General features: G+C 36.1%; 1 protein-coding gene and 1 pseudogene across 1 annotated transcript; both read left to right on the top strand.

The window, feature by feature from the left end:
- The first annotated feature begins 1,261 nt into the window (after window positions 1–1,261).
- On the top strand, window positions 1,262–2,107 carry LOC149004465 (fatty acid elongase 3-like pseudogene; annotated as a pseudogene).
- An 8,569-nt stretch (window positions 2,108–10,676) lies between these two features.
- LOC149004464 (protein MOTHER of FT and TFL1-like) lies at window positions 10,677–12,211 on the top strand. Its single transcript, XM_089168324.1, has 3 exons — window positions 10,677–11,025; window positions 11,154–11,256; window positions 11,392–12,211. Exons 1-3 carry the CDS (start codon window positions 10,807–10,809, stop codon window positions 11,613–11,615), a joined length of 546 nt encoding a protein of 181 aa, XP_089024450.1. The 5' UTR covers window positions 10,677–10,806; the 3' UTR covers window positions 11,616–12,211.
- The last annotated feature ends 1,840 nt before the right edge of the window (window positions 12,212–14,051 follow it).

Here is a 14,051-nt window from a genome sequence, read left to right as displayed (position 1 = left end):
GGTTGATGGACACATGTCCAGAAATTGATGATCCATCTCTTTTTTAGAAATGGACCTCATAAAATTTTGGCCCCCCACCCGCCCCTTCATATGTCTTTTATTTTTTAATCTTTTACGTGTGGGTCCCTTTAGTGGATCACAAACTAATGTTGGGTCCCCTTAATACAATATATTACATGTGGGTCCCAACCAGACTAGTACCGTTAACTGCTGTTAAGTATATTCAAATTTCAAATATAAAAGAACCAAAATGACTTTCAACTTGAGTCAACAGGTCTGGGTGATCCTCCCATTTAGTCTCATAGTGAAATCTCATAAGTCTTTTGTTTGCAGGAAACAAAGAAACCTCCATTGGAGTATGATCAGAACCTACCATAGCATGTCTATGACCTTGAACGCTACTAAATAGGTCAAGAAATTCAAGATTAATAAAAGCCCTATCTAAAAACTCTTTAACAAGATCCCTCCCTTGTCTTTTATTAGAATAGAAAAATTTAGGGCCAGTACATTTGATTTCCATAAGATTACAATCCTCAATGATTGTTTTAAATCTATCCATTTGCTCATGTGGTCTTGGGATTCCCCCAATCTTTGTCTTCATTAGAAAGAATTTTATTAAAATCACCAAGGACCAGCCAAGGGGTACTTATCGATTCACCCAAATTTGAAAGATCATACCATATTGTATCTCGATTCTTTGCTTGAGGATGCCCATAAAACAAATTCACTCTGAACTCTGCATTAAGAGAGGGAGCTAGAATCAACAAATCAACTATATGAGAAGAAGAAAATAACACAGTGACAGAGATGTTACCATTCCAAAATATGTCAATACCACATGATAAACCTACGGGATTAACAAAGAAAGAGCCATTGTAGTTTATTTTTCTAGCAACTCTAAACATTTCACCATCTCTATGTTTTGTTTCCATTAGCATTACCAAGCTTGGCCTTCTTTTCCTGCAAAGTTTTTGTAGGTAATGTTGAGTCAGGGGAGGGCCAATCCCCTGATAATTCCAGAATAAGAACTTCATTTCTCCTCTGGAGGCTGATCAAAGGCAGCTTGCCTAACCCTGTCCAAAACCCTAAATTAAATCAATTCTTCTCATTTTCACTCTTTATTCTCTTGAAAATTGAATAATTTCTATTAAAAAGGGCAAAAGTAATCTTTTAAAATACAGTAAACAATAGGATAGTTTGTCAGATATTCAAAACATAAAGGAGACAATCGCAATAGAATGATAAAAAAAGACAATTTATCATGGCATCCACTTATGGTGGGTTGAACTTCAGTGTTGCGTATTAACTTATATTGTCCATGGTTGATCAAATATCGATCGAGATTTCGATTTCAGCCGTCCATTTCTGCTTGTCAGCCACAGCCCTCCAGTGTTAGGACCCATTCAGGCTGTGCACAGCCTATCCATGGCGCTGCTTTCTGTTGTCATCTTCATAGGAATCCTCTTCTCAGCCACGGCCGGATTAAGCGACACTCCGTGGTTCTGGCAGCGCTCAAAGACCCTTTTCCGGGGCTCCTCCTCTGGGAACCCGCCCAAGTGGGCGTATCTTTTTCTGGTCTTATATCTTCTCTCTCTCGCTTCCTTCACTAGTTTCGCACCTTCTTCACAATACTTAAGGCGTCGGAGACTGACATTTTTCTAGCCATTTAACCAGTCAATTCTTATTTTCATGTCCTGTCTTTGGCTTGAATTCTCGCAATCGTTTCCTGTTTTAGCTATACTGTCGACCACTGTAATGTATTCACTGGTTTATGCATGGGTATCGATTATGGACAGCGATCGGGCTTTGCAATGCTTGCTTCCCATTTGTGGTGATTTGCCAGGGAGTGTTGTTGGGCTGCAACTTGGTGTGCCATGCAGGGGTTCTTCGATCTGTTACATTTTTCTGAACGGTGAGTGTAATGGAATTGGGGCTTGGGTCTTCAATTCTATACTCAATGGTGCCATTCTCTTGCTATTCTTGAACTTCTATGTGAAGATGCTGGATGCATCTCAGGAACAGAAAGATAATTGCAGTCAAAGATAATCCTTCAATTACACAAACATGCTCTGACTCTAGCTTGGAAGCGAGAAGAGAGAGAGAGTAGGATGACGAGAAGGATCTCCAATTTTATTTTATTTTATATTTTATTTATTATCTATTATCTTTTTAAAGATGATCAAGAAACTTTTTTGTGTGAGGGTGTGTATTTTAAGTGGAATTCCATCCATCAATGAATTTGTGGGGAAGTCGATCAATTTCCCCCAGTTTATTGTATAGGAACTGCTAACTTGCAAATGTAGATAGTGATTGTATACTTGCTTTTTTCTTTCATCAATCTTTAGAAGAAAGTATTACCAAAAAAAAAATCTTCAAAGAAAGGGTTTCTGAAACCATAAATGATATTCTAATTTTCTCACAGTTTTTGCTGTTAATTTCGAAGTTAAAAGAAAAGTAGCTATGGATAACTTGAAATTTTGGAAAAAGTCAATTGTGGGCAATTTTAATATTTTTTTTCACTTAAGTGAACAATCAATAATTTAGCAACTTAAGGGGCACCGTGAAAAAACCTCTAAAAAAAATTCGAGGAGATGTACACGCAATTGTTTATGTGAAATCCCTAAGAATTCTAGATCGATAAACTTACATCTCGGACCCACAAACCCGAAGTTTGAGTAGAAGACAACTCTTAACCATTCAAGTTGAGTCCGCGGGTTCGAAAATCAAACTTATGGTATTGGATGAACAAAAAGAAGAGACCCAGCCACCCTTATGGACTTTAAGAGGAGAGAGAAAATCATTTCGAAAAGGCATAAAAAAGGAGATTTTGGCACACACGAGAACCTATGTTAGAGGACTTCAATATCAAAATAAAATACGCCATTGATTGGGAAATATTTGAGGTTCCTACCCTTCAAAGCCCATTTCAATTGGCATTCGTATGAGGAAGATACAAAGCTGGTTGATAAGGGTGGTTGGTCCCAGTCGACCCCCCTGCCCATACCCAGAGAAGGGCAAAATTGTATTTCAGCCATTAAAACCCTACATCTTTGCCCTATAACCTCATAAATGGAATTTTTTGTATGTTTGGAGGCAGAGCTCGTGGGAGTGATGGGATTTTGTGTGTGTTTGGAGGCTGAGCTTGCGGGAGAGGAGAAGATGAAGGATTTTGGAGTGGTTCTTTTTCATTTGTCAATGCTGAAGTGCAAATCACAAGGATAATCATTTGTTGAGGTAAGAATACTCTAAAAATCCTATTTGCAACCATTGAGGTATAATTGTAAGCAATGATGATGGTGGTTGAGGTAGTTGGTTGGATTTGAATGTTTGTTTAAGTTCTCTATTGTGTTTCCCAACCTTTTTGAGTGTTGATTAGTTTTATTTCACCCATTTGAGACCTATCGACCCTCTCCGAGATGCCTTGGGTGACTCTCTAAGAACTAAATTGAGGTTTTTGTGTTGGAAACTAATGGGGATGTTTGAAGGTATTTTTAGGACATTAATGCAGTCCTATTGAAGCACCAAAAAGCCCCATTTGATTCGTTTTAGAAACGATATCATAATCTAGCTTTTTTAGTTCAGAGTCATGGGCGGTCGATTGGTGCAAGTTGTTTGTATCCAACCGGCTCCGACCAATTGGTCTATTTTCAAGTGAGGTGAATTTGATTCTTATGAAGCTTAGTCTTGTTCCCAAACTTAAATTTAATTTAACCCTTTTATTTTCTGGTTATTTTTATGTTGTTTGCACATTTTAATTGTGGAATTCTTAAGTATTGGTGATTAAATTTTTTATTAGCAAGTAAATGATTTTCATATATCGTGTGATTAATTTGATTATATTACTTGTTTTTATAAATGTTGAATATCTTTTTATGAACTGCCTGAGACTTTGCACGGATAAATGGTTAAGGTGACATTTTGTGTTTATCCATTATTCAACTCATTTTCAATTATGATTGTGTTGACAAAAAAAATATTTATGGTTGTAAATGTGATGTGTTGGGGAATTTGGATGATAATGCATTGCACATATATTAACCCAAGGTTGTAGTTCACCCGTTGCCCCTATTGCATTTACATTTATCTAGTCATTTATGTGCATTATATGTAGGTGTCTAAATGCATGACTAGATTACCTTTTTACATGCTACTACCCATTCGACATGGGTATTGATGCCGAATAACCCGTGATGGTAATGGCTAGGCCCTATGGGTGTCCAATAGATGTATTATATCATTGAGGAGACACATGTCCACTGTTATCATGCAATGATAAGGTTGCATATATGGAGGGTTTGGGCTCGTGATCGTCCAACAGAGGTAACCACTTCATGAAAAGACACTAGATTGTCCGCCAAAAGCATATATGTACAACCATAGGTTATAAAATGTTAATCCAATAGAGGTAGCTAGTCTTGAGGAGTAACATTTCTAGGTGGAGAACGATACCGGATCAACAGAGCACTAGGCATGAGAAAAGGTATCCGGACCACATGTAGTATGAAACATAATCGACCTTAAATTGGGTTAGAATTATCCCTGACACGCGCCAGTACTCATACCAATAGTGTGGTAAGAGAGTGGTGACATAATCCCCAACCATGGTGTAATATGACTAGACCCCTATACTACATGATCCCAATAGAAGTAGCCAGGGATCGACCCCAACAAAGGTAGCTAGTCCGTGAGGGATCAGAGTGATGAAACTTCCTAGAGGAGGTTGGTGTTACAACTTAATGTGTTGTCTGTCATAGAGACTAACACTTGTTAGAGTATTGGGGGTACACTCGCATAATATATCACTCTATTTCATTTACATTCTTACTTCGTATATGTATTGGATGCATGATATATAATCTTGTTGACCTCATTGAGTTCTATGGAATTCATTCTTCAAAGATGTAAATTTTTTTTTTTTATAACTTTTTTACAAGTTATGAAGATTCCACCATTTCGGAGTATGCGCTGCCGATCGAGCCACATGACATCCTATGCTTGGACTGCTCATACGGTGTTAAGCCCTTGTGATTACCTTTTGATTTTTTGAGGCACAATAGAATTTAATCGAAATTGCGTAACTCTCTTTGGGGAATCGAAGATTTAAACTAATTTCTCTTAAGCCTTTTTGGTTAATTTTAAGATTTTCGCTATTTGATATTCATTTCTACCTTAACTATGACTTTACCTTTGTTTCTTTTTTCGGATGACCGTAATAACTTTGTTGAATGTTACATTTTTATTTCTTTGCTCTTTGGATTATGTTATATTGTAGTGTAGTTATGGATTGGCTGTGAATCTAGATCATGTAGTGAGCATCACATCCACTGAAATTTGAGCGTACCCGAAACTAGCTTGGTGGGGTGTGATAGTTTGGTATCAGAGCATTGGTTCGCCTACAATCCTAACTATAATACTATATAGCGGAGCATCTTGTATCACCGATCCATAAATGACTCAACTAAAATAGAAATGACTAATAGGTACAAGCTTCTGACTTGAAACCATTAATGTGATAATTGAAATATAATAAAGCTAACTGAATAATACATTGTAACATTGTGAAAGTTAAAGGTCATTAAATGATATTAACCAAACAAGCATAAGACATGATAATATTTATGAAACAATAAAAGTGCACAAGTCATAAAAATATTACAACTCAAAATAAAAAGTGCAAGTGCGTGAATAATTACGCATAATAAGTACATAAAATAAGTTCATAACCTAATACAAGCTGTAATAAGGAATCCCGGACTAGACTAGCATCAAATGAGACAAAAGCATCAAAAGTCCTAAGGTGGTGATGAGGGAGGCATGTATTGATGAAGAAAGATTCGGGTTAGAGACGCCCGAAAGCGAAGTTCACTATCCCAGGATTCTTGACTCGGTAAATCATCGCTCTCTAAAGGATATAAGATAGACTAATGGGATAACCCACATATAGAGCGAAGGTGGCGAAGGCCTCCATGAAAGAGATCTCATCATGGTGCCCTCTCTTGGGTACAATGTTGTAACTCACGATATGAAAATCAAACTAAGGGAAAAGAAATATCAACATCGTTTGATGTGATCAGATTTGTGATTACTGAGCATGGTGAAGATCAGAGTAGAGCAGTGGAAGCATGGTGGGTCCAACTCGGTCCATAATTGCACATTAACAAACAAATTTTCTTAATTTATTCCTGCACAATTGAATCAAACCATCCATATTTTGAAATTTTGTGAAAATTTTACTTTCCCACACCATATTCTTCAAACAAAAAAAGGTTATTTTCCATATGGCCCTTTTTTCACTTTTTAACCTTTAAGAATCCATAAAACAAAAGGTTCTGTTCATCATGGCCCTTTTTTGACTTTTTAATCTGTAAGAATCCTCCATAAAGTTCTTCGTACTTTCATTAAGCACCCTTTTCCAGATCTCCCAAACAGGTGGCAGTGAAGCTTTTGCTAAAGAAATCTTTTGATATGTTTAATTAATCTCTTCATTTGTCGATAGTTAAGCAGATCTTAGCAATGGAGTTTATTAAATTCTTCCATATCAAATCACTTCTGCTCCTTAACACTTGGGTCTAATCCATGGAGACCGACCTTATCCTGTTCTAACTTAATCTAATTAATCTATTAATATTCTTCTAATCACTTTAATTAATCTATCAATGCTTATGTTTCATCACTAGCTAGTTTGATTAAGACACTATATCTATTAATCCACCATAGTGGGGTAGGAATTTCAATTTATTAATTTATTCTTGTTTATCCATCAATGATGTGGTGATCATGATGATGCACAAACAGATAATGGTTGGATTCCACAAACCAGTCAGTCCAATCAGAACTGGCCCCGTTTTCTTACGATGAAATTTCCCTTTCACCATGATGGAGAATAATGGAGGTGACTTGTATTGAGTTGTCACACTCTAATTGGTGCTCTCTATTGATATGTCAGATTCTAATTGGTCATCCATTTATGGTACTCATTTATTTGTTCTATTTTGAGTTTTCAAAATGTATTGGATAGGGTTAGGCAGAATCCAAGTATACCAAAATCTTCGGAAATCAAAAATCACATCCATCTTATGATTCCTTCTAATTCGACTTCAACCCATGGTGGAGACTTACATGGGGCAAGGGTTATAGTATCGGTACGAGTATTGTATCGGTAAGCTGAATTTAAGAGACGTATCATCTTATATCGAGTATTGTATCGCTCAAACTAATGTATTTTAGTGTAATTCAATAGAGCGACGTATCGAGATGTATCGTATCGATTGGATCAAATATGGATACTTATTGGTTAGTATTATGGTATTGTGGGATACTTTAAACCTTGCATGGGGGTAGCATCATCAGGTCATGGAGCCATCAGAATTTGAAGAAAACCATTCCTAGAGGTGGAAGGAGGGTGGCATCTCATCCAATTTGTCAAAGATATAAAGAATCAAACTGAGATATGTTTTCCAGGAGTGGATTGGAGAACTTGATCTCGAGACCCGAAAGTTTATCAGGTCTAGTTCTGACAAAGAAATGAACCATTCATTTTTTTTTCTGGATGAAGGACATGTGTCTATTAGTCACATCCAAAAATTTAGATTAAATAAAAATGCAAAAATTCCTATTTTCTAAATCTTACATCAACATTTTGATGTGACTAATGGACACGTGTCATTCATTTAAAGGAAAATGCATGGTCCATTATTCGCATAATGGTACACTCTGTTAGGGCCTGTTTGGTTACATGAATCCAGAGATTTGAAATTTATGGATTCATGAATTTGAGAATTATACCCGTTTGGTTGTAAAAATCTTTAGATTCATGAAATCTAGAAATTCACATTTTCACACTAAAAACATGAATCTGTAGATTTATGGGTAAGGGGTGAAATCCAGAGATTTCAAAAAAGCTATACATTTGCACATTCACAAAAATCAGGTCAATCAAATAGTTTTTTAGGATGAATCCACAGATTTCATTCCACAACCAAACATCTAATTTTATAAATTATAACTCCAAAGATTTGAAATCTATAGATTTGAAATCTCTAATATTTGAAATCTTCAGACTCATGTAACCAAACAGGCCCTTAGAAATTTATTATGTCATGGTTAATAATCTCATATTTCTTAAATTGTCCTTAATGTCTCAAGTGTATTCTAAATTATACAAAATGGTTCTTCTCAAATTTATTGTAGGTTTAGTAAACTCCAAATATTCTCCTGGTTTTAAACTTCATCACTCATTGTTTCTGGAGTTGACGCAGTGAAAAAACTTGTCCAAATAAATAATTAAAAGTTTACAATATATTTTTAAATCAATTGTTTGTAATTTCAAATAATATTTTCTTTTAAGGAGAAAATTATTAAGAAAAATTCTAAAATTTGTAATAATTTTGTAAAAATTAATTTGAATTTTGGCAAGGATTTTTGTTATCCATTATTTAATAAATAAATCATTAATAAAATAAAAAGTATGAGGATGCATGGGTAACAAAATTATAAGAGTAAATTATTTAAAAAAAATCTTTTAAATAAAGCATGATGATTAAAATTGTACAAGTAAATTATTTTAAAATTCTTTTAAAAAAATATGAATAGTGGTTACTAAATTTTAAGAGTAAATTGTTTTAAAAAAAACTTTAAAATGATATATTGGGTAATCAAGGGCAAACTTTTTATTAGGAAAGAACCGATCGAAAGCATTAAAATATATAGTGAGTAAATATTTTTCAAATAAAAACCCATTAAGGTAAAACATTTTTAAACAACCTTATGAAGTAAATCTTTTTTAAACACAACAAATCAAGTAAATTTTTATCAACAAGGGATTAAGATAATTTGTAAAGTCACAAGACATTAAAGGCAGTTTAAGAATTATAAGATTATTTAATCATGACTTAATGGAATTTATTAAGAGAGTATATCTGTATGTTTTGCTATTCATTTTGACATCATTCTAATCACAGTGAGATTCTCATTTGTTCATTTATTGATTTTTTTTTCTTTCTTTTCATGTATTGAAAGTTATGTGCACAACTTAACAATAGAGAGGGAGAGAGACAAAAAATATGAGGTGATTCTAGAAAAGTTGGAATCTATTATCTTTTTCATTGACTTTTTTTTAGGTATATTTCTTTTTCATTTATGATAACAATGATAAGGGAAGAATACACGTATGCTTATAGACATAAATAAATAAATAAATAAATAAATAAATAAATAAAGAGATTACAAAACATCGTCTATTCCATTGATGAATAATTTTCTTTTGTTTGTTATATGGAGGGGTTTTCATAATTAATTGTCAACCTAAAATTTCTCTTTTGTTCTTTTATTGTTTTTAAGAAGAAAGACATTTTTTTATATATAGGAATGAGATATTACATATACCACCATTTGAAAGAATTCAATGCCAAGGTTTACTACGTTGCAAGGGCTACTTTATTCATTTGTGAAGTGTCTTTTATTCTTTCTAACCTCCCTAAGACTCTCTCTAAAATTGTGTCTAGAAGAGTAGAAGATGCCAATGGGAAGGTTTACTTTTGCCTATAACTTTTTGTCTTTCTATTAATACAAGCTACCTTTGTCTTAACAAAAAAAAGAGTTGAATTCATAATTTCTTCACTAAGTGATGTTGGTAATTATTAATCGAGCAATCTATAAGAATAGACATTCTTAAAGAGTGAGTCAATCGACAATTACATTGTTACGTACTTTAGAGTATAGAAGAAACAAATAAAAGAAAAAAATAAGTAAACAAATGCAGAATATCTTGGATGTTACAACTTACAAATGTACTTCAAAGGGATAGGGATGAATAGAATTCTGCTTCATCTTCAAAATATAATGCAACCCTTCTTATCTTAATAGTCTCACCACAACTTCTACTAGAAAAGAAAAAAAAGGAGAAAAGGAAAAAGAATCTCACCACAACAATCTTATTTTCTACAGTCTTCCGAGCATTTTCATCACCATTGTTGATATTGTTACCATATAAGGCTAGCAACGCTATTACTAAGTTTAACATCCACTACTTCCTTGTCACCACTATCACTTAGGAGTTAGCACCACGTCACGATTCCAATATCATTACTTTCACTCAACCATCATCGATATAATTATTCTTCTTGGTTATTGCCATCCAGTACAAAGAGAAATTTAGTAATGTATTATAAGAAAAAATAAAACTATGAAATCATTTTGATTTCTGAAATGTTTTATATATATATAAGTTGAATTTTCAAAAATATTCTACTTCTTAAGTATCTGTGCAATGAATTAGAAATTGGGACATTTACCAAAAAATAGAATTTAAGTCAGACAAACGATTTCAAATTGGGATGTAAAAACTGATGAAGAGGAGTAAAGGTGTTGCTGGTTTTTACCAGGTGGGGGAGAATGCACAGATGGTTTTTCACTTTTACCGTGCGAAGGATATGAAAAAGAAAAAGAGATGCAGGCGTAGGTGGTGCGCTGTGGGCTCACGAGAATAATAGAATCGACAAAATAGCAAAGTGTCAAATATGGGACACGTGTTCTGAACTCAGATACGCTTCGTCAATAACAAGCAATGCGACACTCGTCCAGGAACTTTTGCAACGTGTCACTCGCTCGTCATTTCCTCCGTCTTATAGTCCCCTTCCTTCTCGCGAGAAATCGCCAATCATTCTTCATTTCTAGTTTTCTACATCTCCGCCGCTTCGCCAGTCTCGATTTGCGAAAGAGAAAAAAAAAAAACACTCTTCTTCTTCTTCTCTCTCTCTCGCTCTTGCCCCCTTGGCGTCGCAGTGTTTTCCTTCGTATTTCACTCTAATGGCTGCTGCTGCTACTACTTCTCGTTCCGTAGAACCACTCGCCGTCGGAAGAGTAATCGGAGACGTTCTTGACATGTTCTCCCCTTCCATTGAATTCACCGTTCATTACGGATCCAAACAAGTCTCTAACGGCTGTGAAATCAAACCTTCTGCTGCAGCTAACAAACCCAGAATTCAGCTTTCTGGTTCTCGTCTCTCCAACAATTTATATACTCTTGTAAGCCTCCTCACCCCCCCCCTTAATTTTCTCTTCGAATCTTCTTCTTCTTTCCATAATGCAGAGCAGACCATTCGCTAGAAATTGTTCTAATATGTTGTATGTTGTTTGCTGTTGTTGAATTATAGGTTATGACAGATCCTGATGCTCCAAGCCCTAGTGAGCCAAGCATGAGAGAATGGCTTCACTGGATCGTGGTGGATATTCCGGAAGGACTCGATGCTTCGAAAGGTTAATTGATTTCTGTTTCATGTGATACATGTGTTTTCAAAATTCTCTTCAATTTTTGGATAATTATGAAAGGTCACAAAACTCACAACACGAAAGTGTTTTGGTTGGTGGAAATTAATTAACCGGGAGTTGCAGGGAAAGAGGTAGTGCCGTACATGGGACCAAAGCCACCGACCGGCATCCACCGGTATGTGTTCGCGTTGTTTAAGCAAAGAGGGACTATGGCGAAGGAGGTTCGACCGCCAGATGCCCGTTGTAATTTCAGTACCCGCAATTTCGCCGCCCAGAGCGGGCTGGGCCTCCCTGTCGCCGCCGTGTATTTCAACGCCCAGAAGGAACCCGCCGCCAGGAGACGCTGATCCGTGACCGGTGACCGGTGACTTGCCCTACTACTTAATCACATAATTAAACACTCTGTTGTATGTTAATTACTTAATTTTATGTGTATTTACGTTGTAAGCGACAATTAAGTACATACTGCAGCAGCTCCAAGTCGGGTTTCTTCTTTAATCTTTCTTACGAAATCTGAAAATACGAATAAGAACACCTTATCCTTCTCGTACTTTGACCCTGCAAGCACACCTGAAAATGGGAATCATTGAATGGGTTCTCACTTCTCATGAGATGTGTTGCAGTACTGGGACAGACAAGGAAACAAATTAGATTCCCAGTTTCCAAACTGAGTGAAAACGCAGAAGCTTTCGTTTCCATCACTCACTCACCCACCCACTATGGTGAAAATAGATGAGCTTCAGACAAGGAAACAAATTGGATTCCCAGTTTCCAAACTGACTGAAAACGCAGAAGCTTTCGTTTCCATCACTCACTCACCCACCCTCTATGGTGAAAATAGATGAGCTTCACCTCGATCACGCAAGTGCAGATGCATTGATGAGAGCCGCTTCCGCATCAAATTTCTAGTGCAGATCCATTGATGGAACTGCTTCCGCGTCAAAGTTGTAGCTTACCTCAAAGTAGAGTTTTTTTTGGGGGAGGGTGTTGTGTTTTAAAGTTTCTATTTTGAGATGTCGGTGCAATTTATTTTATTTTATCTTTTTTGTGGTTAATCCCGGTTTTCAAGGCTTTGCCCTGACTAATCCGGTGTTCGATCCGAGTCGCTCACCTGGCTGTGGTAGGTGAGTCTCCTAGTGAGGATTTTTTGCATCCACAAGGTTTCGATATCTGAAACTTTGCTTAACCGGACTAAGTTGCTTACCACTTGGACCAACCCGTTAGTGCAATTTATTGTTTTAATAATTTAAAATTAAAAAAATTAATAAATGGCATGATCGGATGCATGGGCTAATACTTTCGAAAGGGTTCAGATTTGACCCCATATGTCCCCATGGGGACGATTTAAACTCCCCCATCTAGTTATTTTAAGAAACTTCAAGAAACATCATTATTTACCCATTGCCCCAAAGTATTGAGCACTTTATTATGTGGAAGTGCTCAAGCAATGCCATAACAGTGCAGGCAAATTTGAACCAAAGGCACATGGCACTATGGCACTCTCATTATTGCTGTCGTTTATGCCTTTAAGAGAGAAGCAGAACCTTGGGGCATGCTTTCTTCCGGTGTCCCCACGGAGCGGTGACAATGTGACATTGCAACCTTCAGTTTTGAGATTCAAAAGTGGAGTTCGAATCCTCTCCCATAGGAGAGCACGGAGAGTGCTTCCGTAATGACTATCGACCACAAATTACAGGGGTCCACAGATATTGGTGATGGAGTTATTTATTTAATTTAATTTTTATTTTTTAGTTGTGGGTGCTATATACTTGTAGTCATAAAGTTGTCGGTGTGTTCACCGGTTAGAGGAGATGATTTACACTCTTAAAAGTGCGTTTCATAGCCATGAATTCTTTCTTTCTTTTTCTTTTCTTTTTTTCTTCTCTTTTTCCTTTTGGGTAAACATAGCCATGACTTCAGGACTGGTTTAGGGAAATGGGAGGTTAGTTTGTTGATATTGTTTATTTTTCTCAATTTCTTCACTAGAGCTTGCAAGGATGCACTTCTTTTGACAAAGGTGTTGAATTTGGGGAGAGTTACTAATAATTAAAAATAATGTTGACAAGCCGACCGGGCCGAACCATAGGAAAAGTTAACTCAAACATTTCTTGAGCACTAAGGAATTTAACAAGGAATCGTCTCACCAAATTCGAGACAGACAATCATGCCTAGAAAGGAATGTGTAATGACCTAGATTTGGGGAATTAAACCTTATGATTGAACCGTCATAAATATGACTTACCGATTGATCCTATAGTCGAGAATTGAAGATAAATCTTATACAAGCTAATGTTCAACATAATGAGGAGGCAACTGAATCATTTTCCGTTTTCAATTAAGCTCTGCAATTGCATAGAGTTCTTTAGTGGTGCATTTATTGACTTAGTCATCAAAGGCAAATTTCTGACCGACGAGTGGGCCCGCATCTGACTTTTGTTTTGTAGGATTGTGGTGGTTGATTTTAGACGCTTCATTTTGGTGCTATATGTGAAAAACAATTCAAAAAGTCATGATGGATACAAGATTATCAATTCAGAAAACCAAAATGCGCAGGTGCATAATCGAAATCTGGCTCATCCACCCTTCGAGGTGAAGATCCACTTCTCCAAGAGATCAAGGAGCGGAATGACTGACCAATCATTCCAACTACAAAAGAGCAGATGAATCAAACCCAGCAGTAGATGAATCAAATGCAGGTTCAGTTCCTTAACATGCAGGCACTCCTCAAGAGCATGGTGAGACTGTTATAACAAACACCATGAAATAACGAGTTGAAAAAGAAA

This window comes from Hakea prostrata, chromosome 9 (genome assembly GCF_041222555.1).
Source record: "Hakea prostrata isolate BN-2017 chromosome 9, UWA_Hpros_2, whole genome shotgun sequence".
Taxonomy (NCBI): Eukaryota; Viridiplantae; Streptophyta; class Magnoliopsida; order Proteales; family Proteaceae; genus Hakea; species Hakea prostrata.
The sequence above is the reverse complement of the archived record's forward strand: the minus strand, read 5'-3'. Positions and strand labels throughout refer to the sequence as shown.